Below are 22,857 nucleotides of genomic sequence, written 5' to 3' on the forward strand. Positions count from 1 at the left end.
CTCATGTGCACTGTCTGTAGCCTTCTCCCTCCACTCATTCAAATAAATTAATTAATTAAAATTAAATTAAATTAAATTAAATTAAATTAAATTAAAATAAAAAAGAAAACAAAGTACTGAGAAAAGGGCTTGGCACTCAGTAGATTTTCCTCTTTTCGTTAGGAACATTATCACACCTGGCCTTATGCTCACCCTCTTTGGAGACTACTTAGTTTTTGAATGAAAAACAAACTCAGACACATTGTGTCCCCTGCTGGCATATGGTTCCAGGTCTGGGTGCCTCCAAAGCGTGATGCTTTCAATATTTACTTTGCAATACCTCCCATGTCAAGTTAACCAAGACTGGATTTCTGACAATTTTTGCTTGTGTTTAAATAAAAATAGTTCTTCTCTTTTGGATTATAAACATGTATAAACTCTCTAAAAACATCCAGGCATTACAGAAAGTGAAAATGTGAATTTTTAAGACCTTTTAGAATGTTGTCGAAATTCACGGAGACCCTAATCCAGGGGTAGCGGGATTTGGAAAACAGGCGCCTTATCACTCCTCCTTCTGAGTTTGCCCCCCAACTCAACCAGTATATATGTTGCATTCAGTGACCTTTCTTTTTAGATCTTTCCCTCTTGGCTGGTTTTCTCTTTCACGGACCAGCTTTCCTCCAGCCAGGTCTCAGGTTGTTTTCTGGCGTTGGTTTCTTGCTGATGTTTGGATGTAATAGGGAAGTTGTTGAATGAAACTGGTTTGTTTTTTTCCCCCAGGTAGCTGAGGTAAGCCTCCTATCGCTGGAGGAGCAGGAAGCAGTGCTGTGATAGGACAGGGTGAGGCCATAACCCGCAAAGGTTGACACTTGGCTCTCTGGATTGGCTGCCCATGAGCTCAGCTCCCGGGAGTTAGGATATAAATGACCATGACCAAAGCATCTTCTGAGACACTGGAAATTGGCAGCAACAATAGTAGTATCTTCTCCCTGGGCGAGCTGGGGGACTACCCCTCGGTGCAACTTCCAGCCGACAGCGAGTTGTACCCAGATACTGCAGGGGTACCCGACACAGAGCTCCTGGTCTGTGGTCTGGAGGTCCTGGCCAAGGGTGTCCTGTGGCAGCAGTAACTTCTGTGGTCTGAGGTTAGTTGAACGATACTCTCTTCTTGGGGGCTGGAGTAGCAGTTGGGTATCTTGGGGTCCTGAAAGTAGGTGCAGACCCAGGACTCAGACTCTGAGTTGAACCCCAATTCTGCTTCTGGATTGTTGGGCTCTCCCTAGGCCTCAGTTTCCTCACCTCTAGAAAGGGCAGATGTCAGTGAAGTAATCTTGGGCAGTGCCGCTCAAAGAGCTCTGAATTAACTCGGGCTTACAAGCTCTGAATTCAAGTCCTAGTCTTGCCTCTTACTAGCCCAGCAAGCCTGGGGGAGCAAGTTCCTTATTTTGGGCCTCTGTTTCCTCATCTATAGAATGGGAGCAGCATTACCTACCTCTCCTGCTCATTTCCCCATTGAACATAGTAGAGGTCAAGTCATGGACTTTATGTGAAGGTATATAGTAAAGAGACCTCACATACAGGAGGTATTGTTATTATGATATGGCTTGATTCAATGTCTATCCTTTTAAAGTTCTTGGAAGTTAGTCCAAGGCTAGGAAGAGATGTAGAGTTCTGGTGGCCTGCTGCTCTGACAGGGATTTGATGGCAGATTATAACATTGCATTGCCTGTGGTCTTTGATAGAGGACATGATGGGGTGAGGATGGAATGGGGCATCAGCAGAGCACAGTCTAGTGTTGGATGGAGGGGAGTGGTGGTTATCTTAGGAGTTTTTCAGCTTTGGGAATGATGATTGCACTTCCCCTGCCCCAAGTCTGCCCCACTGCTCTATCCTAGTGCCTGAAGTTCCGCCATTAGGTAGCTCTTTCCTTTGAGTTTTAAAGGATCCTCAAGAGATGCAAGCACACAGCCTTTTGGAAAATAGGCACCAGGTATAAGTGTGTTTGGTGGTGGCAATAAAGAATAGGCAGATGGTCAAAGTCCACTCCTCCACCCCTTTACACTGAGCTGGCACCCCGAATGGTGCCATGTGGCTGCTCAAATGCCCCTGTGACCTGAGGCTTCACGCAAAGATCTGATCAGGCTCTGCTGTGGTTGGGCTTGGGCCCTGGCTGGAGCTTCTGTCCATTTTGAAGTGGACAAGGACCAGTAGGTGAATACCGAGGGAAGGATGCCCAGGAGGGTGACAGGTCTAGAAACCATGCGATTTGAGGCTGGAATGATTGGAGTGATGGACTGGACAGAGAGTGATGGACTGGGCTGGGCTGTTGCTGGTGACTTCAGCTCAGTCTAAGGAGGACTTTCTTAAACTACGGACTGGCTGACAGTGGAAGGGTGGTGAGTTCCCACTGCAGGACGTGTTTCAACATGGTTAGCAAGCCTACCTGCCAGGAATGTGGCATAAAGGAGTCCTATCCAAGAGGTAGGGCTAGATCCTTTTCAGGTGACTTCTGGCTCCTAGAACCTATTAGGAATTCCAGAAAGGAGAAGTAATACCTTGGATTTTTACCATCTAACACCTGAGAGGTGTGCGTGGGAAGAGGATGGGTCTAGTGTTGAAAGAGAAAATGACAGCTTCGCCATCCCCTTGAGTCTGGTCAGTGGAGGTGGAGGGCCTTCCCCAAAGAAACTCCTCACTATACTGCAAGTTGTGGGGGGTGGCATGTGAGCTTCAAATGGGACCCACATCATTGTGGGAGCCCAGGTAGAAGGCTTTGAACCTGGGGACAGGCATGGCTCTCACTCCAGGAGTTTGGAGTGTCCAAGGGGCTGCCTCTGCCAGTGAGAAGCAAGTGTGACCTCAAAGTGAGGCCCTTGACCCTCCAGCCTATTGAGTGGTTTCTAGTCTGTGGGTCTGTGAGCCCTGCCTGGTGTTGACAGTCTTGCCTCTGGGGCATGGGCATCTATACCAAGCACCTGTGCATCTGTGACTCCATGTGTACAGGTCACAGTGTGCATGTGTATAGATGTGGTTATGTGCATGAGTGTGGAATAGCAGCTTTGCTCACCACTAAGTCCTGGTGTGTGTTTATGTTTATGGAAGGCCACCTGGTGTCAGAGAGAGAACAAAGGATTTAGAATTCGAGGAGGTGGACTCAAGCCCCAACTCTATGCTTCCTGGCTGTGGGAGCCCAGGTGAGTCTCTCAACTGTTCAGAGACTCAATTTCCCACCACCAGCCTGTAGGATTCATAAGGCTGTGGCTTTGAAGCTGGGCCAGTTTCAAAGGGCATTCTGGACACTCTGTGGCTGCGTACAGGTGACTGGTTGAATTTGTGCATATCTGTGTATTGCTTATTTGTTCTGCAAACCTGAGAGCCCCGCCCAGGCAGTGTGGATACAGTTGGGAACCAGGCAGGTTCAGGTCCTCTCTCCTAACTTGGGGGTGGTGGTGGTGGTAGTGTGGCGGCGAATACACTTAATTCATTATTCCCTTGCCTTTGGTTTAAGAAAAATAACACGGTGTCATAAATCCACATAGATTTATGTGCATTAGAGTGTGTTTCTGTGACACATGAACGTGTTAGCCCATTCTGGCCCATGGACTTGGTGGCTTCAACCACAAACCTTTACTTCTTACGGTTCTGATATGCTGGAGGTCCAAGAACAAGGTGCCCCAGATTTGGTGTCTTGTGGGGGCTTCGTGGTTCCCTTACATGGTAGGAGGGGCCAGGGAGCCTGTTTCTTTCAGGAGGGCTTTGCTCTCATGACCTAATCACCTCCTAATGCCATCTCATTGGGTGTGAGGATTTAATATATGAACTTGCAGCAGAGGGACACTAACATTCAGACCATGACAATGAGCGTCTGTGGGTGTTGACGCGGGGCCCCGATGTGGGTGCCGTACACACTCCCTCGGAGTAGCCAGCTGTTTGTTGAATATCTATTGTGCAGGGCAGCCCGGGTGGCTCGGCGGTTTGGCGCCCCTGCGGCCCAGGGCGTGATCCTGGAGTCCCGGGATCGAGTCCCACATTGGGCTCTCTGCATGGAGCCTGCTTCTCCCTCTGCCTGTGTCTCTGCCTCTCTCTTTCTCTCTCTCTGTTGTCTCTCATGAATAAAGAAATAAAATCTTAAAAAAAAGAATATCTATTGTGCAAAGCACAGGGGTGGATAAAGGCAGCCCCAGAGTATCTCTGTGAACTGGGCCAGAGCGGTTACAGAGAAATGGAGCCAGAGGACTACATTAGAGAATGGTATAGAGATGAGGTCAGCGCAGCATTTAGACAGCGCAACAAGAAGAACAGCACGCTCAGAACTTGGCAAACTTCCTGCTCCCTGGTAAGTCAAGGTCAGCTCTGTGGGCTTTCTCTGGTGGGTGGCGGTTGTTTGTAACACGTCACTGGCCTGTATCACGTCTTATCAGAAGTCCTGTGATTTGCACATCGCTTGGGAGTTTCTGAGTAGGCTCGGACTTTGTTCCGAAGTCCCTTTTCTGCCAAGGTCATAAACCGGTTTACAAGAATAGCTGGGTTTCTGTACAGTAGGGGTTGGCTGCAGTGTTGGGGTTACTGGTCTGGACACACCTCCGGGACAGAGTGGAATTCCCCCGGAGGCTGAACGTGGGTGGACCCCCAGGCAGAGCAGGGGCATGAAACGTGGAAAAAAGAGGAAGGAAAGAGAACATCTTGCTTTGATGAATTCTAGATAGGCAGAACTTTACAATCAGAATGTCTGGAAAGATTTAATTCCAGCACATGTAGAATGTGGAGTGTGTGTGAAAACACAGTCCTCTTAGGGCTGAGAGATTTTAAAAGTCTGAGGACACTTTGGCCAAAGGGGGGCTCTTCTGGGGTGTCTCCCTGGGGGATGGGTGGACTTGGCCTCCTTGGCCAGCCACACCGTCTCAACTCCTGGGGCTGGCATTGGCCGATCTTTAGAGTGTGAAAGAGGAGGAGAGGTCTGAGAGGTAGGAGGAGGGTGGACTGAGCTGGGTCACGGCCGCCTAGAGAGGGAAGAGCGTATCAAATGCTGTAGCACCTTAGGGAAGGATGAGGTCCCTGGATTTGGAATTGGGAGGCCTCAGGAGATACTGGAGTCACTCTTCTCTGGGTAAACACTCAGAAAGGCCTCTCCCAGCCTCAGGTGCTGCTCTAAGCTGCTCCATCGCCTCCCTCTGGGCCCAGGGCATTGCTGCTTTGGAGAGAGGGTGGCCAAATCGAGGCAGTTTTCTTGAGAAAACATCAAGAAGGAAACCATCGCCCAGTGGAATTGTACCGATGCTGTGATTAGGAATCTCGGCGTGTCCCCTGAATGCAGGAGGAGGACACTGCGACCATCCGACCATCCCCGATGGTGGAAACCGTTCCCATGGCAATGACAGCTTTTAAACGGATTACTGCGCCTCTTTCCCCATTAGCTGGGAAGGATGCTCCCACCCTCTCTCTGTGTTAAGCCCCCTCCCCGCTCCTGAACAAGGGTGTTCTGTTGTGTTACGGTGGTTCGCTGGTTCGGTGGTTCGGTGGTTTTATTAGCGAACTGCTTCTCGGCCAGCCCCATCCAATGTGCCCTGACCACAGGAATATATGGAAGAAGCAGAGAGAACCCTGACACCATTCAGTAAATATCTCTGGCTCAGCTTGCTTGGATCTTAAGTTAAATAAACCTTCAACCTAAATTTATCTTCTCTTAAGACCATGTGCTACTAAAGAGAGAACGGCTCTCAGGGGAATAGAGCATTACTGTCACCACCACTTATGTGGTGCCCATTTGAAGAAGACCAGAGCATTCCCTCCGAGGGTACCACCTGCATCTTGTACAATATATCCCTAGCACCAAGCATAATTCCTGGTATTTAGTGGATGCTTAATTGAAAGGCATAAATGAAAAGAAAGAAAATATTTTCTTCTATGATTTCCTCTGCTCATCCCACCCCATACCACATTTCAAAAGCATGACCAGAAGGCGACCTCTGAGGCTTTTGAGAACATTACTTAATTTCCACATAAGGTACAGGCACGGAGAGCTAAAGTTTTCATATAACTCAGAAGTTCCGTTTAAGGAACATTAAACACCGAATAAAGACTTCCAAATTGCCAGCTTCCTCCCCAGCCCGTTTTATCATTTCCTGCAAGGTTGTCCATGTGGATCCCCAGCAATGCTGCTGGTTCCCGCTGGCCTCTGGCCACCCTTCGAAGTCCCTCCTCCCCAGACCTGTGCATGAAGCAGGGAAGATATCCTGAATGCTACGGTCACCTCCAAATCTCTCTGTATTTCCCCATGCCTGTCTTCTCTCTCTTTATGTATTTTCCTCATATTCACATGGATCCCCACACATCTGAAATTGCAATTATAGGTTGTTATTTGTGCCTCTAAGCTGGACATGTGATGGGGCACACTTTAATGAATTAGTTGGTAAATGCAGGAGACATGATGTAAATAGGTAATTCTTGAATAAGGAATATGCTAAATAATACTTAGTAAATGCATGATAAAGCTGTAATTACAAAGTAGCATAGGCAGTCTGTGTATCTAAACTACATAGGAATCTCCAGGGGCTCAGATTTGGGATTCAAGACCATATTTTATTTTAGCTTCCCCCAAAGGGCAAAAGGTTTCTGAACAGCTTTGGAAGAATTGGGAAGCTACAGGATTTTCGGATTAAAGACACACAAATTAGGTGCACTGCTCATAGTCTGGCCTGATTAAAATGGTGCCCAGGAGGAGATGATTCTATCATCTTTTCTGTGGGCAGCTACTTCCTTCTGGATGGAGAAAGGAAGGGCTCCAGCTGCTCTAAGATGGGACTGGTCCAAATATGTGTCCTGTATGTTAACTACGCAGCCAAAGATACCTATGTATTGCACAGTCTCCTAAATGTTTGTGTTGTACATTTATTCATTTGTTGAATGAGTGCTTACTGAATGCTAGGCAGTCAGGATACAGGACCTGGTAAAACAGAGGGAAGGAAGAGAGATTCAGACAATAACAATGAAACACGTGGCTGCTGAGGGAAGAAGCAGGGAGACCAGTTGGGAGGCGATTGCAATAGCCCCAGTGAGCAGAGCTGGGCCTAGCTTACCCATGGGGTGGTGGAGGAGGAGAGGAGACGGGTGGGGGTCCAGATGTGCTTTATGGAACCAACAGTCTTTGCTGATGTGGGATTAAACCACATCAGATTAGATGTGGGGAGCAAGAGGAAGCCAGGAGTCAGGATGACTTCAAACTTTTGGCCCAAGCAATTGGAGGAGCAGAGTTGCCATTTACTGAGCTGTCTTGTGAGACAGACAGGCAGGTCTCAGGCATATTTCAGATGAGGACAGTGGTACATGAGCTGCCCAAAGTCCCAAGGGGCAGGACGTGGCCCCTGGCTCGTTATATTAGATTCCTATTGCTGCTATAACAAAATACCACAAACTCGGAGGTTTGGGGGAAATGTGAATTAATCATCCTCCAGTTCTGGCAGTGAGAAGTCCACAAGCAGTCTCAAGGGCTAAAAGCAAGTTGCTGGCAAGGCCGTGTCCTTCTGGAGGCCCTGGGGTAGTTGCAGACCGGCTGTGACATCTGGGGCATGACCTCCTATGGTTTAGTTCCCTCCTCTGGAACATGAGGACAAAGATAGCCCTTCCTCCCAGATGGTTGAGGAATTTAAATGAGACAATAGCATTGGGGGTTGATGGTCACTCACACGAATGGGCAGGGTGGGTCGGAGCATGGGTCGGCATGTTAGCCCACCTGTACATCTCTGGGAGGTATCCTGTAAGGGAGCTGTTTGTTTTGTTTGTAGTGCAATGGATCATCCACGGGGACCCAAGAAGCCTCCGTTGGGGAGGAGAGCCAGGTCTCTGGAGAGGTCACACAGCCCCAAGAAGGACTCAGAGTCATGGAACTGCAAGGGCCATTCCCTGCCCATGTCCACTCCCCCCTCCAAGAGGGTGCTTCACCAGACGGCCAGTGATGGGACCAGATGTCCCCAGAGCCCAGCTCATGGCCATGGTGCCCTGAGCCTGGAGGAGACCAAGAAGTTTCTCTCCAGTGACCAGAGGCCTCCGCAGGACACCAAGAAGGACAAGACCCAGAAGCGGGGCCAGCAGGGGTGGCTGAAGACCATCATAAACTTCTTTCTGAGGACAGGCCCTGAGGAGCCCAAAGACAAGGCCAGCCGGAAGGCAAAGGGGAAAGAAGGCCTCCCCAAGTCTGCAGAAACCCCGGAAGCACCAGGGGACACAGCTCCTAGGAAGAAAGCCCACGACAAGAAGGCCAGCCGCAAGAAACACAGTCACAAGAAACATGCTGCTGAAGAAACCAAGGGGGCCCAAGATCATGAGGCCGAAGGCCAAGAAACAGGGCTGCCCAACCTGGCTGCTACCCCATGCTCCAAGGAGGCTGACCGGGGCCCAGCACCCAAGGGTGAGCAGACCGTGCCTGGTAACCCCCTGCCCCACCCTCAAGGGCTATGGTCCTCTAAGCGGGCTCTTCAAACCTCTCAACAGAAGGGAGGTGGAAGGTGGGGCGACCTTCAGGCACAGCTCCACTGTGAAATGTCTTCTAGGCAGAACAGCACCATGGCAGAAAGCCTGCGGTCAAGGCCCATTTCCACCACTGTTTTCTTTTCATCCATAAAATGGGGGTAATAGTTGCTCTCCGCTGGGATAGCTGTGGCCCGGAGCTGGCCCATGGTCCGCACATGGTGGCTGTTGTTGTTCAGTACTCTAGTTGAAGGAGCAAAGACCAGGGAGAAACGGGAAGGCAGGGAGAGAGGTGAGGAGGGGAGCCCTGCCCCAGACATCGATCCATCTGTGTGGACCATGGGTGCGGCCAGAGACGTGGAAAGAGCCAGCTGCCTAGTGCCAGTCCCACACTTGGCTGTGTCAGGAATAAACTTGCTCTGTGACCTTGGGCAAGTTACGGCCCTTCTCTGGGACCTTTGATTCCTCATTTCTAAAACAAGGAAGCTGGTCCCCAAGGTGCCTTTCTTTTCTGACTCTTATGTCTGGAGTTGAATACACTATAGGCACCTGGAGGTAGAGCACTCAAAACTCACCATGGGGTTTTTGGGTTTTTTTTGAGATTTTATTTATTTATTTGTTTATTTAGAGAGCATACATGAGTGAAGGGAGGGGCAGAAGAAGAGAGAGAGAGAGAGAGAATCTCAAGCAGACTTCCCACTGAGCGTGCAGCCTGACACAGGGCTCGATCCCATGATCCCAGGACCCTGAGATCATGACCTGATTCCAATCATGACGTGAGCCCAAACCAAGAGTCAGACACTCAACTGACTGAGCTACCCAGATGACCCCAAACTCACCATGTTTTTCATAAGGAGAAGGAATGCCTGGGTTGAAATGGAAACCTTGGCAGGTTTCTCATTTTTTGTTTTTGGTTAAGCCTGGAGCTGGCTACATCAGTGTCTGTCTCTCTGCAAATTCTGTCATTTTATTGTGTTCGTGAGCAAAGTCAGAAGAACGTCCCTGACACCCCCTGATCTCCCCTCAACCCATACACTTATTTCCATCTTTCTTCCAGGTGGGGAAGGTTCTGATCTTCCCCAGTCCTTGTGCATTGAGGATGGGGTTCCTGGAGCAGCAGAAATTTCTCCTCAAGCCACAGGTCACCGGTGGGGAGAAGACCTCAAAAACACTGACAGTGAGTCAGAATCTACAGTGTCCTCTTTCTCTGCAGTGGGGGTGGCCGATACCAAATGATTATAATGCATTGTTCTGGATGACTGCTTGGACCTTGGATGGTCCTCTCAAGATCATGTACAGATCTTGTTCCTTCTGGGGCTTCTGGTCACATTTACTTATTTTAGAGTTTCACAGAAGGGAGTCTCAGGAATTAGAACGGCCACTGGCAAATGTTCCTGCCTTATGTGTTAATGAGCATGAGACTTTTTAAAGTCTTTTTCAATTTAGAGAAGGAGTGTGGAATAGAAGAGTATAGATTGTATATACATTGTTAAATATATGGAAGAGTGGAAGAGTTCTACAGATACTCATATATTCACAATTGTTGATGTAGGCCACCATTTGCTTCATAAATGTGTGTGTGTGTTTAATTTTGTTGCTGAGCCATTTTCAGTAAAATGATCCTTCATCCTTAAATACTTAAGCACGTCTCTCCAAGAAATGAGTACAGTCTCATGCACAACCACAATACTGTTATTGCCCTTAATAAAATCAATAGTGAATGCTCTATGAATCTAATTCCCTGTAATGAATGGGCACATTTTAAAAGATATAAAACATCTCTGCATTTGTCAAACAATAACTAAAAGGCATCTAGTTGGCTATTCTGCAGGCTGTTTATTTTACACGTAAATTGTTTTGTTTTTGTTTTTTTAAGATTTTATTTATCTATTCATGAGAGACACAGAGAGAGGCAGAGACATAGGCAGAGGGAGAAGCAGGCTCCCCATGGGGAGCCTGATGTGGCACTCGATCCCAGGACCTGAGCCAAAGGCAGACGCTCAACCACTGAGCTACCCAGGTGCCCCTCGAATTGGCTTTTTCACATGAGAGGAAATTGGCTGGTTGACTGAGTCAAAATGTGCAGACAGCCCGGGGCTGGGGGAGTCTTGTTTACACCTTCTTTCATGTAAACCGGTCAGGTGACAGCTAGCAGAAGCTACTCTGAGCATACCGTCTTTGGGTCGGTTGATGAGGGTATCAATGAAAACCATTTATGTTGTTTGTGGTTTCTCCGTAAAGACTTGGTGTGCTAGAGGTGTCCACCTGTCAGGCTGTCTGTGTTACATCTGCTGGAGTCTCTCCGTTCTCTACTTTAATTAGGCTGAGCCTCCACAATTTTCCCCACTGGAACTTTGCAGGTGGGAAGATTGGTATTAGGCTCCTAAATTATTTCCAAGCACAGTTCCTTAATGGCCTGATAGCCAACTGAGGGAATTGGGACCGGGATTACGATTCACACTTCACAGAGAGATGAAGGCCCAGAGAGGTTAAGAGATTTACTCAAGGTCATACAGCTTGCCAAACCCAAAGCAGGTACTTACAAATCTGTAAAGGCCAAAGGAAATAGGGGGTATAGGTTGAAGCTTGACCTGAGATTGCCTGCCTAAAATTGCATGCTTTGGCCTACTGCCCTTTCCTGTGGCTCTCCAGAGTCTCTCTAGAAGGATTAGCTCCTGGGACACGGTGCTTTTCCCCATGTCCGTGGGCCATGGACCTGTTTTAAGAGCTCTGTCTCTCTCTCTCGTTTTTTTTAAAGCTCTGTCTCTTAATACAGGACTAAGTTGATCCCAGAAGTCCAAGACAGTCATTAGAAAGGGGTCTCTATGCACATGGAAAGACTAACTGGGTGCATTCACTTTCTTCCAGAGGATACAATCATCAAGATGATAGTGGAATTTCTCCAAAGAGTGGGAGACCAGTGGGAGGAAGAGGTAAGGAGCAAAGGGCCTGTGTAAACCCCCATCGGCTTGACCTCAACCCTCCTCCTCCTGTCCCTACTCCCCCTCCCCCCCTCCTCCTGTCCCTACTCCCCTCTCCTCCTCCTCCTCCATGCTCAAACCCTGTCTGCCCTTCCAGGCTTCAGTGCTCCCCGGCTCTGGGCTCTCTCACCTCCCTTACCTGGGGCCACCCCGAAGCACCTGGCTGCTCTTTGGTTGCTTCTCGAGGAGCTTTCCCTCTCCTCAAGGTCAGGGCCTGACTCAGTTTCCCTCATCTCTCCCACAGCAGCTTCAAGCTCCTCAGCTGGTGTTGGTGTCGCAGAACCCAGCGCCAGCTGTCAGGAAGAAATCCCAAGAGAAAAAGTCTAACTTCAAGAGAGCCTTTTCTCACAAGAAACATAGCTCGGAGGAGCCTAAGAGAGCGGGGCCTGGAGAGGTTTCCAGCCCAGAGTCCCGGCCACTCAAGAGGCCCAGCTTTCTGCCCCTGTGTGTGGGGGGCCATCAGCCCTCCACCTCTAGCAGCCCTGGTGAGCAGACTCAGAGTCACCATAGCAACACTGCAGCTGCTTCCAGTTCTGGAACCTTCTCCAGGGCTGGAATTGGCCGTTTGAAGGGCTGCCATCCCAGTTCTGACTTTTGTTCTGCTCCAAGCAGTGTGGGGAGGGCAGTGGGAGGAGAAAGATCACCTCCACACGCGAGACCTCACTGCCCAGGCAATCGAGCTAAGCCCACAGCAGACACTGTTGAGGGATCCCTTAGCCATTCACATCTCTCCATCATCCAGCTTCTCTACCCTGGCAGGGGGTAGCATGTGCAGGAAGGAACCACGGCCTGGGAAGCAGGGCACCTGAACTCTGAGCTACGCTTTCTACATCATTCGCCATCCCTGTGCCTGCCTCAGGCTCCTCACCTATAAAATAAGATACTTCCGTACTGCGTGTCTATACTCGATCAGTGTTCATAGCCATATTGTTATCCCCATTTTATAGATGAGGGAACTGAGGCCTGAGGAGGTAAAACAATGTGTTTCAGGGTCACATGGCCCACCAGTGTTGGAAACTGAGCCAGAGAGAAAGGATCATCCTGGGTGGCGGGGAAGAAGAGCCTAGCCCAGCCGCTTGGCCTGGCTGGGGGAATTTAGATTTTAAAAAGGAGGGGCAATGCTTCACACCAAATATGAGCCCCAGTGGCAGAATTTCAGGTCACAGGGGCAGGTGGCCTCATGCAGGGGGTTTCTGGCCCTGCTGGGATAATTCACACCACGGAATCAGGCCTTTCTTCTCCAAGCCAAGATGCTGGAGGAGGGATGAGGTTATCAGGGGAGGGAGGAGAGGAGGGCAGAGCCCAGGAAAACTGGTTGTTAGGAAGTACAGCGGGATAAGGGAGGCAGGTCTGGGCCCGTGCACGGGAGCCTTGACCCTGACCCACCGCTCACCTCTGCTGCATCAAGACCTTTGCACATTCTAGCCACAGAGTGAACTTTGGAACCTCTGCTAACTTCTGCATGTGAGTCAACACCTTCACATTGATGAAACACACCCACCCTTTCTTCTTGCTTCTCAGGCTTGGAGGAACATAACATACAAGAGGCCGCATCCACAGACAGTGGGGGTCCAAGTCCCTTCCAGCTTTCCTCCCAAGCAGGAGGTCAGGAACCAGAAGAGGATGTGCAGACCAACACAGCCTTGGAATTCAGTTAGTACCCTCTCCTCTTCTTAGAGGCCTGTTGGAAATTATCTGATCCGACCCTTCTACATGTAGAAGAGAAACGGACCCAGAGAGAGACAGTGACGGGGCCTTGACTTCCTCCGAGCACAGCAGGCAGGGGCAGTGTGGCGTCCGGGGCACTCAGCATAGTTAATAAGCTGCCGAGAGCTAATTAATGTTAGCTGCCCTTTGTTGTTGTTATTGGTGTGGCCATGGAGCCCAGCTTGAGGACAGGGCCTCAGCAGAGGTCCAGAGGGAAGGACAGAGGCAGGGGCTCTGGGGGAGAAGTTCAACAGGTGGCCGGCTGCCAGCATGCTTACTGTTTCCTTGCCATCGGCAGGGCCAAGGATGGGGTCGTACGATCACTGTCAGTTCTGTGCGTCTGGAGACCGTTTAAAGATCCCCTTCCCCCACACACCCCTCCTGCTTGTTTGCTCTTCACAGAAAATGTGCCTTGAAGGGGAATTGAGAAGGCCCCTGTTCTAAGTAGAAGAGGAGGGCGGTGCTGGGCGAGGGGACCAGGCCTTTCCAAATGGCCTCGAGGCACCTTCTCCTGGAGGCAGGGGCTCACCATGTAACGTGGCACCTATAGGCGCTCACTGACCAACGAAGAAATGAACATATTCCCAGGGCACCAGCTCTGCTCAGGCCACTTCTGAGGAATCTACCGGTGTCCTCAGGGCCCGGCCTGGGACACCGGACAAGGGCAAGCTCATGAGCAGCCTGGAGACCGGTCAGATTCACCCAGGGAGCCACTTGGACCTTAGGAAGTGAGGACAGACCATAGATAAGCTTTTCTCTACCCTCGAGTGCAAGCCACCGTTTTGTTCTTTTTTAGAAGAATTCATCCAGGAGATCATTGCCCTACTCCCGGATGCAGAGGAGCAGTGGGGAGTGAAGGTGAGGCCGACGTTCCCAACCCTTGCTGGGGACACCCCCACCCCTGCCTGCCATAATAACTTCGCTGCCCCTCCCCCAATTCTCCATCTTTCCAGAGCCCACCTCCAAGCCTTCGGCCTTCCCGAAGCCAGCTTCCCCGACCCCCATGGCTTCAGGCCACACTCGCGCTGGCCAGGCTGCACCCGCACCCTCTGGTCTACACGGGGTCTCCGTGTGTTTCAGGGGGGGCTGGTCTCTTTCCCCAGCTTGCTTGCAATCTCCTCAAGGTCGGGGGCCCTGACTCAGTTTCCCTCATCTCCCCCACAGCAGCTTCAAGTCCAGGAACCAGAGGTGGCTGTAGAAAACCTGTCCCTACCCTACAGAAGGAAATCCCATGAGAAAAAGAGCAGCTTCAGAAAAGCCTTTTCACATAAGAAACATGGCTCCAAGGACCAGAAGAGAGCTGGGGCTGCAGGTGCCACCAGCCCAGAGTCCCGGCCGCACAGGAGGCCCAGCTTTCTGCCCCTGTGTGTGGGAGGCCATCAGCCCTCCACCTCCAGCAGCCTTGGTGAGCAGCCCCAGCATCACCATGGCAACAGAGGCTGCCTCTGGCCCCGGGCTTCCTTCAGAGCAGGCTAGGCCAGCTGTGTGACCTCTGCTTCAAGCTTGATTCCACTCTCTGGCTCTCTGCTCCAATGAGGTGGGGAGGTGTGGGAGGGCTGTCGAGAGAGGGGGTGCTGATTGCCAGCTGGACCCACCACCCACGATGCCAGCCTTCCCTTCCCCCACCCACAAACACACAAATACTTAAAATCAAATGCAGTCGGAGAGCAGTGCATGGGTTCATCAGCTGGGTGCATCTGACTCACCCGAAAGCTAATAGAAAACCACAGAGACCTGGGTGTGATGAAGTAGGATATGGCCAGGGCCTCTGCTTTTTTACTCCTCCGAAGCATGAGGTATACAGTGATTCCCTTGACATGTATGGAGGGCCCACTACATGCTACTGTCCCACATGTTATCTCACTTAAGCCACTTACAACCGGTGAAGTCAGTCTTGGTATTTCCATTTGACAGATGGAGAAAGTGAGGTTCACACAGGGGAAGTGACTTGGCAAAGCCTCACAGAGCAAAGGGGATGTGGGCTCATCTGGTGGGATCTGTGGACAGGCCTGCTCTGTTTCCTCCTGCATTGTGAGGAGGGAGGCAGAGGGGGCTGGTGGCAGAAAATAAGAATATTTCTGGAGGGGGTAGAGAAGGCTCTGTGAATGCCTTTGAGGTGGGCGCTGGAGGTCTGGGGGCTCCCTGAGGAGCCCAGGGAAGCAGGACCCCTCTGGGGCCAGTGCCTTTGGACAGCTTCTTGTCAGAACCTGGACCTGGATATGCTTGTGGATTTGAGACAGGTGCAAAACATGCTCACACCATCTCCTTTCTGCCCTCAGATCTGGACGGCGTCGAGTTCCGGGAGTCCTTGCCCACCGAAGGGGCACCTGTTAGGCCCTCAGATGCACCCTCCCAGACCAGAGGCCATAAGCCAGAGGAGGGACCACAGCCAGATGAAGTGTTCGAATCTAGTTAGTACCACCCTACTCTCTCCCGGGGCGGCTGCTGTGGGGTTTCTGTTTGCATGGGCCTCAGAGGGTGACTTCGAGTAGGGTCTGGGAGGGCTACTGACAAACACCCCAGGAGACTCTAGCAGGCTGGGGAGGAGGCAGCCTTGGCCTTTCAACTGGGGCTCCTGGGGCCGAGTTGCAGGTGAGAACACCTGTCTTTCTGTGGGATGTAAATTCACCCACCCTGCTCCACTGGTTTGCTCGAATGTTTCATATAAAATTCCTGGCTTGCTCTGGGTCTCATAACCAGTGGTGTTCTGGCAAACAGAATGAGGGTGGGTGTGGTGGGGGAGCCCCGATATGTAGCTTTTGCAGATTTCCGTGGTGTAAGTGTCTCCACCATGGCTGATTTCAAGCTGCCTACTGTTGATGATGAAAGGTCTGCAAATATTCAGAATATTTGCCATTGGGTCTTGGTAGGATCAGACAAACGCATGTGGCCATTTCCAGCCCCGCCTGGTGGATGAGATCTTGTTACATCCATGGCTGTGGCGTCTCCCCCTCCCTGCTTTCTAATTAGCTGCTCCTGGTCCCAACTCCCATTCGTGACCATGCTACTCTATAGCCTGGATAGGAGACATTGGGTGATCTCAGTTTCCACATTTGTAAAAATGGAGCTGAGGTGAGGCTCGACTGGCCAAAGTCTTTTCAATTCCTATAAAGCAAACTCAAATAAAGCTCTCATGCTCCAGCCCTAGTTTTGGAGAAGATTTTTCTTTGCCCTTCAAAACTCATCTGTGTACTGTGTTTTAGAGACAAAATACCGTCTGTAGTGGGAGGGTGTGTTGTTGCAGAACTTGTCAATGGCCTCTGAATCGTTCTTTATTTTCTGTAGAGGAGATGATCATTCAGAGGCTGGCGGACCTTCTCCAGGAAGTGGATGGCCAGTTAGGGGAGCAGGTAAGGACTACTCAGTACCCCCAAGGCTGGCCCCGGAGGCCTCATCAACCCACAACTCAGGCCTGAATTCAATCCCCATCTCTACATCCAGGTGACCTTGGGCATGTCCCTTAAACTCTCTGAGTCTTGGTTTTCTCTTTTGCAAAATGGGGGGTATATACCTACTTGACAAAGTTTAGTGCATATATAGAAAATGCCAGTCACATAGCAGATGAGATAAATGTTAGCTTAATATAATGTCTATGCAGCTCACCCCGCCTTCCGGGACCTCCCCGATCCAAATCCCCCTTGAAGTTCAACTCATGTTCACACCTCCCTTGAAGCCTCTTTCCTTGGGCCTGCCAGTCCCATTGATCATGTCCTCTACTAGCTTTCTTTTCACTCTCTGTTGGCACACATTTCAGCATCTTTATGATCAGCAGTTGTCTCAAGCTTTTAGATTTTGCCTCTCCTGCCAAAGAGCCAATAACAGAAAGTTCTCTTGTTGAAAATCTCACAGTCTACTTGGAGAAACAAACACAGATCACATATGAAGCAATAGATATGAGCCCAGGTCACAGATGAGTCATGAGCATAGGGACACTGTGAGTGCCTCACCTTACCATCACAGTGCTCACTGGCCCAGCTCCCCACTGCCAGCACCTGCATCCTTTTGCCTGAGGACTGGCCCCTAGAATCATTTTACCATCCACACAGTAAGCCAGAATGATCACCCCCCACCTTCTGAGGAGCAGCCCATGGCTTCTGGGAGCTGGTGTATACATACTTTAGCTCCCTTGCCCCTTGAGGGGATAACTCTGAGGAATGTGCTCTATGTTGACTCCTGGAGTGGCCAGCAAGGACCAGGCTCAGTAGCTAACCTCTGTGGACCTCCTTCCCATCTTTGTCCTGGATCCTCATCCTCTGTTGGTGTTTTGCAGCATCACTGACCACATAAACCAACTGCACTTAAGCCCTTGTCTCTGGGGGAACCCAACCTAGGACATTTAGGTATTAAGAGGAAGCGACTTAGAGTGGGAACTTAAATCCATCCAACATCTACTCTGCATGAAACATTTTACATAAACCATCTCACTTAATTCCCTTCCCCGAACAACGCTGAGTGTGGGTGGGGGTATTATTACTGCCATTTTACCCACAACTGAACTGAGGCTCAGAGAAGTCACACAGCTAGTAAATGCTACTTAAGCATCTGTTATACAAAGACCTGCACGTTCTTCCCACCCCCCCCCCCTTTTGTTCTGCTGCTTGGAGTTGAATCTTGCGGAACAGATTCTGAGAGGCTGGGGGTGGTGGAAGCATTTAACACGGGAGCTCATCCAAGGGGCAGGAAGGTGTCCAGCCTGGGTGCACGCAGTTGGGGCCAGGGGCAGCTGGTGGGAGGGGGCTACTCGCCAGCGGCACTGATGGCCTGTCTTCATCTCTGCTTCCAGATCAAGCGACACCCCAGCTTTAAGAGGTTTTTATACAGGCTCTCAGACTCCTCCCTCAGGAAGCTGGCAGCCACCCTACACAGTCAGCAGGCCCACTCTACGGAGTCAGACAGGAAGCTAATTAAGGGACCCTACCACTTTGCCTTTGGCTTGCCTAACAAATTTGCTGGCAACAACAGCCACGCCGTCCTCAGCCTCATGGGCCTGCGCTACAGCCAACACAGCTACTCCCATTTCCCCTGTCGGGAGGCCCAGCAGGTGAGAACAAGCGACACCCAGCTCAAGATCCCAACAGGATTGGTATACTGTCCTCTCCCCTCCTCTGCTGAGTTCTTGACTTTTGGGGTCTAGCTCAAATGCCACCTTCTTGCTAAGGCCTTGTAAGATGATTCTAACCCACGTGATCTATTTTTTTCCCCCAAACCCTCACTGGCTTTACTTTATTTGATCATTAGAATCTTCTTTATTTGGCTCCAGCCCCTAATTGTATGTGCATTTCCATACTTTTTGATTTGGATGTGGAATATTGGACCCGGTGCTACCTTAGCTTGCCCTTCTTATTATTTTATGGGTTGTGCTGTTTGGCTTCCCAAATTCAAGACTGTCATAAAATTCGAATGACAAAGCAGAGTAAGATTCCATATCAAGTGAAGTAAGTGGTTGAGGTAGATGAGGAGGATCCATGGCTGTTGGATTTGGAAGGCTTCTAGGGGGCAGTGATCCTTCACTGACCTTGTCTTGGTTGATTGATAGTAGCTTCTCCCTATCATCGAGCTCACTCTTCTGATTGGTTTCGTGTTTTTCCTAATAACCTCGCCCCTGCCCCTACGGCTCTGAGGCGGTTCCTTTAGAAATAATACTCCTCACTGATTTTTTTAAAGTCTGAGTTTTCATGTTGTCTGGTGGACTCTGATAAACAGTGTTCCCCACTTTTTTCAAAATCACTTAAGATAACCTGCCTATAGGCCTTTTGACCTAGATCTTTAGTGCAGAATCTACTGAATGAAGGGGTGACATTACAGGAAGGAAGTGTTCCCCAGGGTGCCTCGGTGGCTCAGTTGGTTAAGCGTCTGCCTTTGGCTCAGGCCAAAATCCTAGGGTCCTGGGATTGAGCCCCCTGTCAGGCTCCCCGCTCAACAGGGAGTCTGCTTATCTCTCCTCCTGCTCATGCTCTCTCTCTCTCATAAATAAATAAATAAATAAATAAATAAATAAATAAATAAAATCTTAAAAAAAAAAAAAAAAAAAGAGGGCAGCCCTGGTAGCGCAGCGGTTTAGCGCCCCCTGCAGCCCAGGGCCTGATCCTGGAGACCCGGGATCCAGTCTGACGCCGGGATCCCTGCATGGAGCCTGCTTCTCCCTCTGCCTCTGTCTCTGCCTCTCTGTGTGTGTGTGTGTCTCTCATGAATAAATAAATAAATAAATCTTAAAACGAAATAAAGGGAGGAAGGATTCTGTCTGTTGGCATTGGCCAAACAGGACTTCTACATCCAAACGGTCCTTAGATCTTTAGTACAATGATGTCACCATTATGGAAACACCCAGTCTTTCCTGGAATTACCTTTCAAAGTCATATGATAAGTTTCTCAAGAAAGCTCTGATCTCATAATACTCGTTTCTTGTCATTCAAATGGTCTGCTTTATGTTGACTTGTTTTCCTGGTGGGAACTCCTTATGACCTTCGATGTCTCTTTCCTCAGCCTCATTATCTTTGCCCAGATATGGGGGATATTATGGATAATTTGCCCTCTAGGATGGGTTAGATAAAAACTTATGGAGTCATCTGAGTTCTTTGTGAAAGATATTATAGAAACAACAGCTCTGACTTCCTCAGTAGCCCTAGCTCCAGCTTTTGGTTTTACTAACCATTCATTCACTCACTCTTTCATTCATTCAACCAATAAGTATTGAGAGCCTCCACTGGGCCCAGCTGTGTGAGATGCTGGAGGGCCTCTGTATGGTTCTGTTATATGGAAAGACAGAATGTTTCCTGATGACAAAATTAAGTTTCAGTAAAATGCCAAATTAGTGGTAACTGAGGCCAGTGAAACCATTGATCTGGGAGGCCTTCCAGGAGGTGGCAAGCATAGGTTTTGGCCTTTGAGGGTGGGGAGGCTGTTGATGGGGAGAAAAGGCCAGGAGGGCACTATAAGGCAAGAGCTGCTGTCTGAGTAAAGACCCGAGGTGACAGCTAGTGTGGTGTGTTAATATGTTAATTAGAAGTCTATTGTCTGTTGCTATTAGAGTGGGACACGTGAGTAACTGAGCTATGGCTAAAACCTATGTTCTTTTTTCTCCTCTCAGAATATCACAAGTCCTGAAACCGGAAGTCCAGATTAAAAGCTATACTTTTAACTCAAGTTTCCTTGAACTACCTGAGCAACTGTAAGCTTTAGCCGGTCCCTCTGAAGATGCTTCATAATATCCCAATCCAGTGCTTCACAGGCATGAACGAAGACAAGTATGGATGGCCATCTGTGTCCATGTGCCCTTGTGGGCTTACTGAGACTGAGATACACAAAGCCCTCTTCCACTTAGCAGGAGGCAGAGGCCATGTCGGGGAAAGAAAAGCATTGTACTGGGAGTTAGGAGACCAGAGCTCCACCTCCTGACCTGCCCCAAACTTGCTGCAAGATCCTGGACTTGTCACCTTCTCCACACCTTGGATTCTGGGCAAAAACTATGTGACCCATCAGACCTCTTTGGACTCTATCATGCTGAAGTCTCCCTAAATGGGGTGGGGGTGGGGGAGTCAGGCTTTCACTCAGTGGCTAAATACACCCCACTGAGTTGGAGGCAGTCCTTAAGTCTTCACTGAATGAATGAATGATCAGACAAATGAGTATGAGAGCTCCTGAGATCCAGATGCTTCTACCAGGCATTCCTTGGAAGGCCGTGGTCCTCAACTGGGATTGTGCAACCGGTAGTTCTATCTCCAAATTGGGGGCTGGGGTCAAGGCCTTCACATTCTGGGGCCAACCCTAGTATGGACTTAGGTACCCTTATTTTTTACTATCATGTATTTTCTTGACCCTTAGGGGCTAAAACAATACCTACTATCATGTGAAAAGCTGGCTGGCATTTTCTAGATGTCAATTTCAAGTGAGCCTTAGTTTTCTATCTAAATTTTTGTTTAATCTCCCACCAGAATACCCACATGCATTTAGCTAGATGTGCATCCATGTGCAACAAGCAATTTATTCAGTTCACCAACAGTGATTACCAATATCCACATGGATGTGCAGACACCTCTCAGGAAGTCTACAGGCCTCAGATAGAGAAGACCTGTGAATTGGGGATCCTCGGTCTCTCAGAATCCTTCCAGTGCTGTAATACTATAATTCTATGTCCAGAGAAGTGAAGCTGATGTCTTGCACTTCTCCCATCTCATGAGGGTTTGTCAAGAGTCAGTGAGAAAATGAATATGGAGAGTTCTGAAAATTACATGGTGCTATGTTCATGTATGTTGTTATTCTTATTACAGATACAACTGGGTAGTTTTCAGGAAATAGGGAAGGGCTTTAAGATGGATTGCCAGGGATGGTTGCATGGGTGTGCACTGCTCAAGAGTACCATACCCCAGGAAATGCTATTCACTTCCTAGACATTGTAGATTTATAGATTTATGATAATAGTTTTCTGCCTCATGGCAGAAAAGTCTTGAGAAAGGGACTCCCTTTTGTTTTTGCACAAAGGTGAGGTGTAGGCTGTTAGAGGCTCTGCCTTCTACAAAGCTGAATAGTTTGAACAGCTTGGCTCAGATGGGCAATTTGCACACGTCCCTGCATGCCCAACAGGGCTATAAACATAGCCATTGGACATTGCCCAGAACACATGACCATGGGGGAGATAGTGTTAAAATCTAGACTCATTCTTATTACCCTTATAGTGGACACTGCATTGTCGTGTTGAACCCATGGTGATCACTGTAGGGTAGGACTGGAGAGGGAGTAAAACCAAGGGCGGTGCGGCCTTGGGCACTTAGACAGGACTGGCCTCAAACCGGAGGCAAAGTTTTAGGAAGTTCAACAAAGCATATTCTGAAGTCATCTTGTTTTATTGCCGATCCTAAGAAGTTGGGGAGAGATGAGCTATTTATGGATTTATTTTAGTGTCAAGAACACAACCCCTAAATGTAAAGGGGCAGAATCAGTTCTGTAATGAAGGTCAGGAACCTTCTGTACATAATTTCTTATTTGGGATGATGTCCTTTCAGTTGTAGGAGTATTTGGTATGAGTTCCTGATGCTGGCATCTGAGTCTCATTTTTGTACTGTGTTATTTAAGCAAATAAAGACATTGCCTTGCACAAAGGTCTAATCTGGATTATTCACAATGGTGGCAGGGTGTGAGGGCACCTGCCACATCTAGGCCAGTCTGGTGCCTGCAAGGCTGTGAGAGTCAGCCTCCCTGTCCCCAGCTGGGGGTCCCTCTCCAGCTGCTACCCAGGGGTCCCATCCTTGGGCTCCAACTTGGTAAGACAGTCGTGGAGTGCCCTGAGCATCAAGAGACCTGGGTTTTAGTCTAACTCCCCGCAGGCTGAGGACCTCAGGGACATGAGACTTGCCTCTGGACCTGACATTCTACAACTCTGTGCCTGCCAAGATGACAGTCCAAGAATATCTGGGCCAGTCTTGATTCTACATCATCTGTTTTAGTAAGTCCCTAATTTTGGTGCCCAAACTCTCACTCAGAACCAGGGTAAAAATGGACAGGATACAGTGTCTGGGTTTTGGTCCAGAGAATATGGTCTCTGCTGAAAGGCATCGAAGACCTCCTCTCCCCTTGCTCAAGGAATGCATGAATTCTTCCAGTGGCTTCCTGGGGAAGGCGGCCCTCTGGTGTACAGATTCTTTCCCAACCACCTTTCCACTCCCCAACCTTGAAGGCTCCCTGTAATGATCTGAGGAGGGCAGAAGAGGGCAGCACATCACTTCATAGACGA

The 22,857-nt window shown here is 49.4% G+C and overlaps 1 protein-coding gene across 4 annotated transcripts; it reads left to right on the forward strand.

Annotated features, from left to right (window-relative positions):
• Window positions 1-940: 940 nt before the first annotated feature.
• Window positions 941-22,225, forward strand: BNIP5 (BCL2 interacting protein 5). 4 transcript variants are annotated; one of them, XM_072833264.1, is made up of 12 exons: window positions 941-1,124; window positions 7,761-8,383; window positions 9,500-9,619; window positions 11,311-11,375; window positions 11,668-11,908; window positions 12,945-13,076; window positions 13,927-13,988; window positions 14,295-14,535; window positions 15,410-15,541; window positions 16,416-16,480; window positions 17,914-18,171; window positions 20,218-22,225. In XM_072833264.1, exons 2-12 carry the CDS (start codon window positions 7,765-7,767, stop codon window positions 20,251-20,253), a joined length of 1,971 nt encoding a protein of 656 aa, XP_072689365.1. In that variant the 5' UTR covers window positions 941-1,124; window positions 7,761-7,764; the 3' UTR covers window positions 20,254-22,225. The 4 variants fall into 4 exon arrangements, with proteins under 4 accessions (XP_072689365.1, XP_072689366.1, XP_072689367.1 ...); XM_072833265.1 differs by having other exon boundaries at window positions 14,298-14,535; XM_072833266.1 differs by having other exon boundaries at window positions 13,930-13,988.
• The last annotated feature ends 632 nt before the right edge of the window (window positions 22,226-22,857 follow it).

Source organism: Canis lupus, chromosome 7 (assembly GCF_048164855.1).
Source record: "Canis lupus baileyi chromosome 7, mCanLup2.hap1, whole genome shotgun sequence".
NCBI classification, from domain to species: Eukaryota; Metazoa; Chordata; class Mammalia; order Carnivora; family Canidae; genus Canis; species Canis lupus.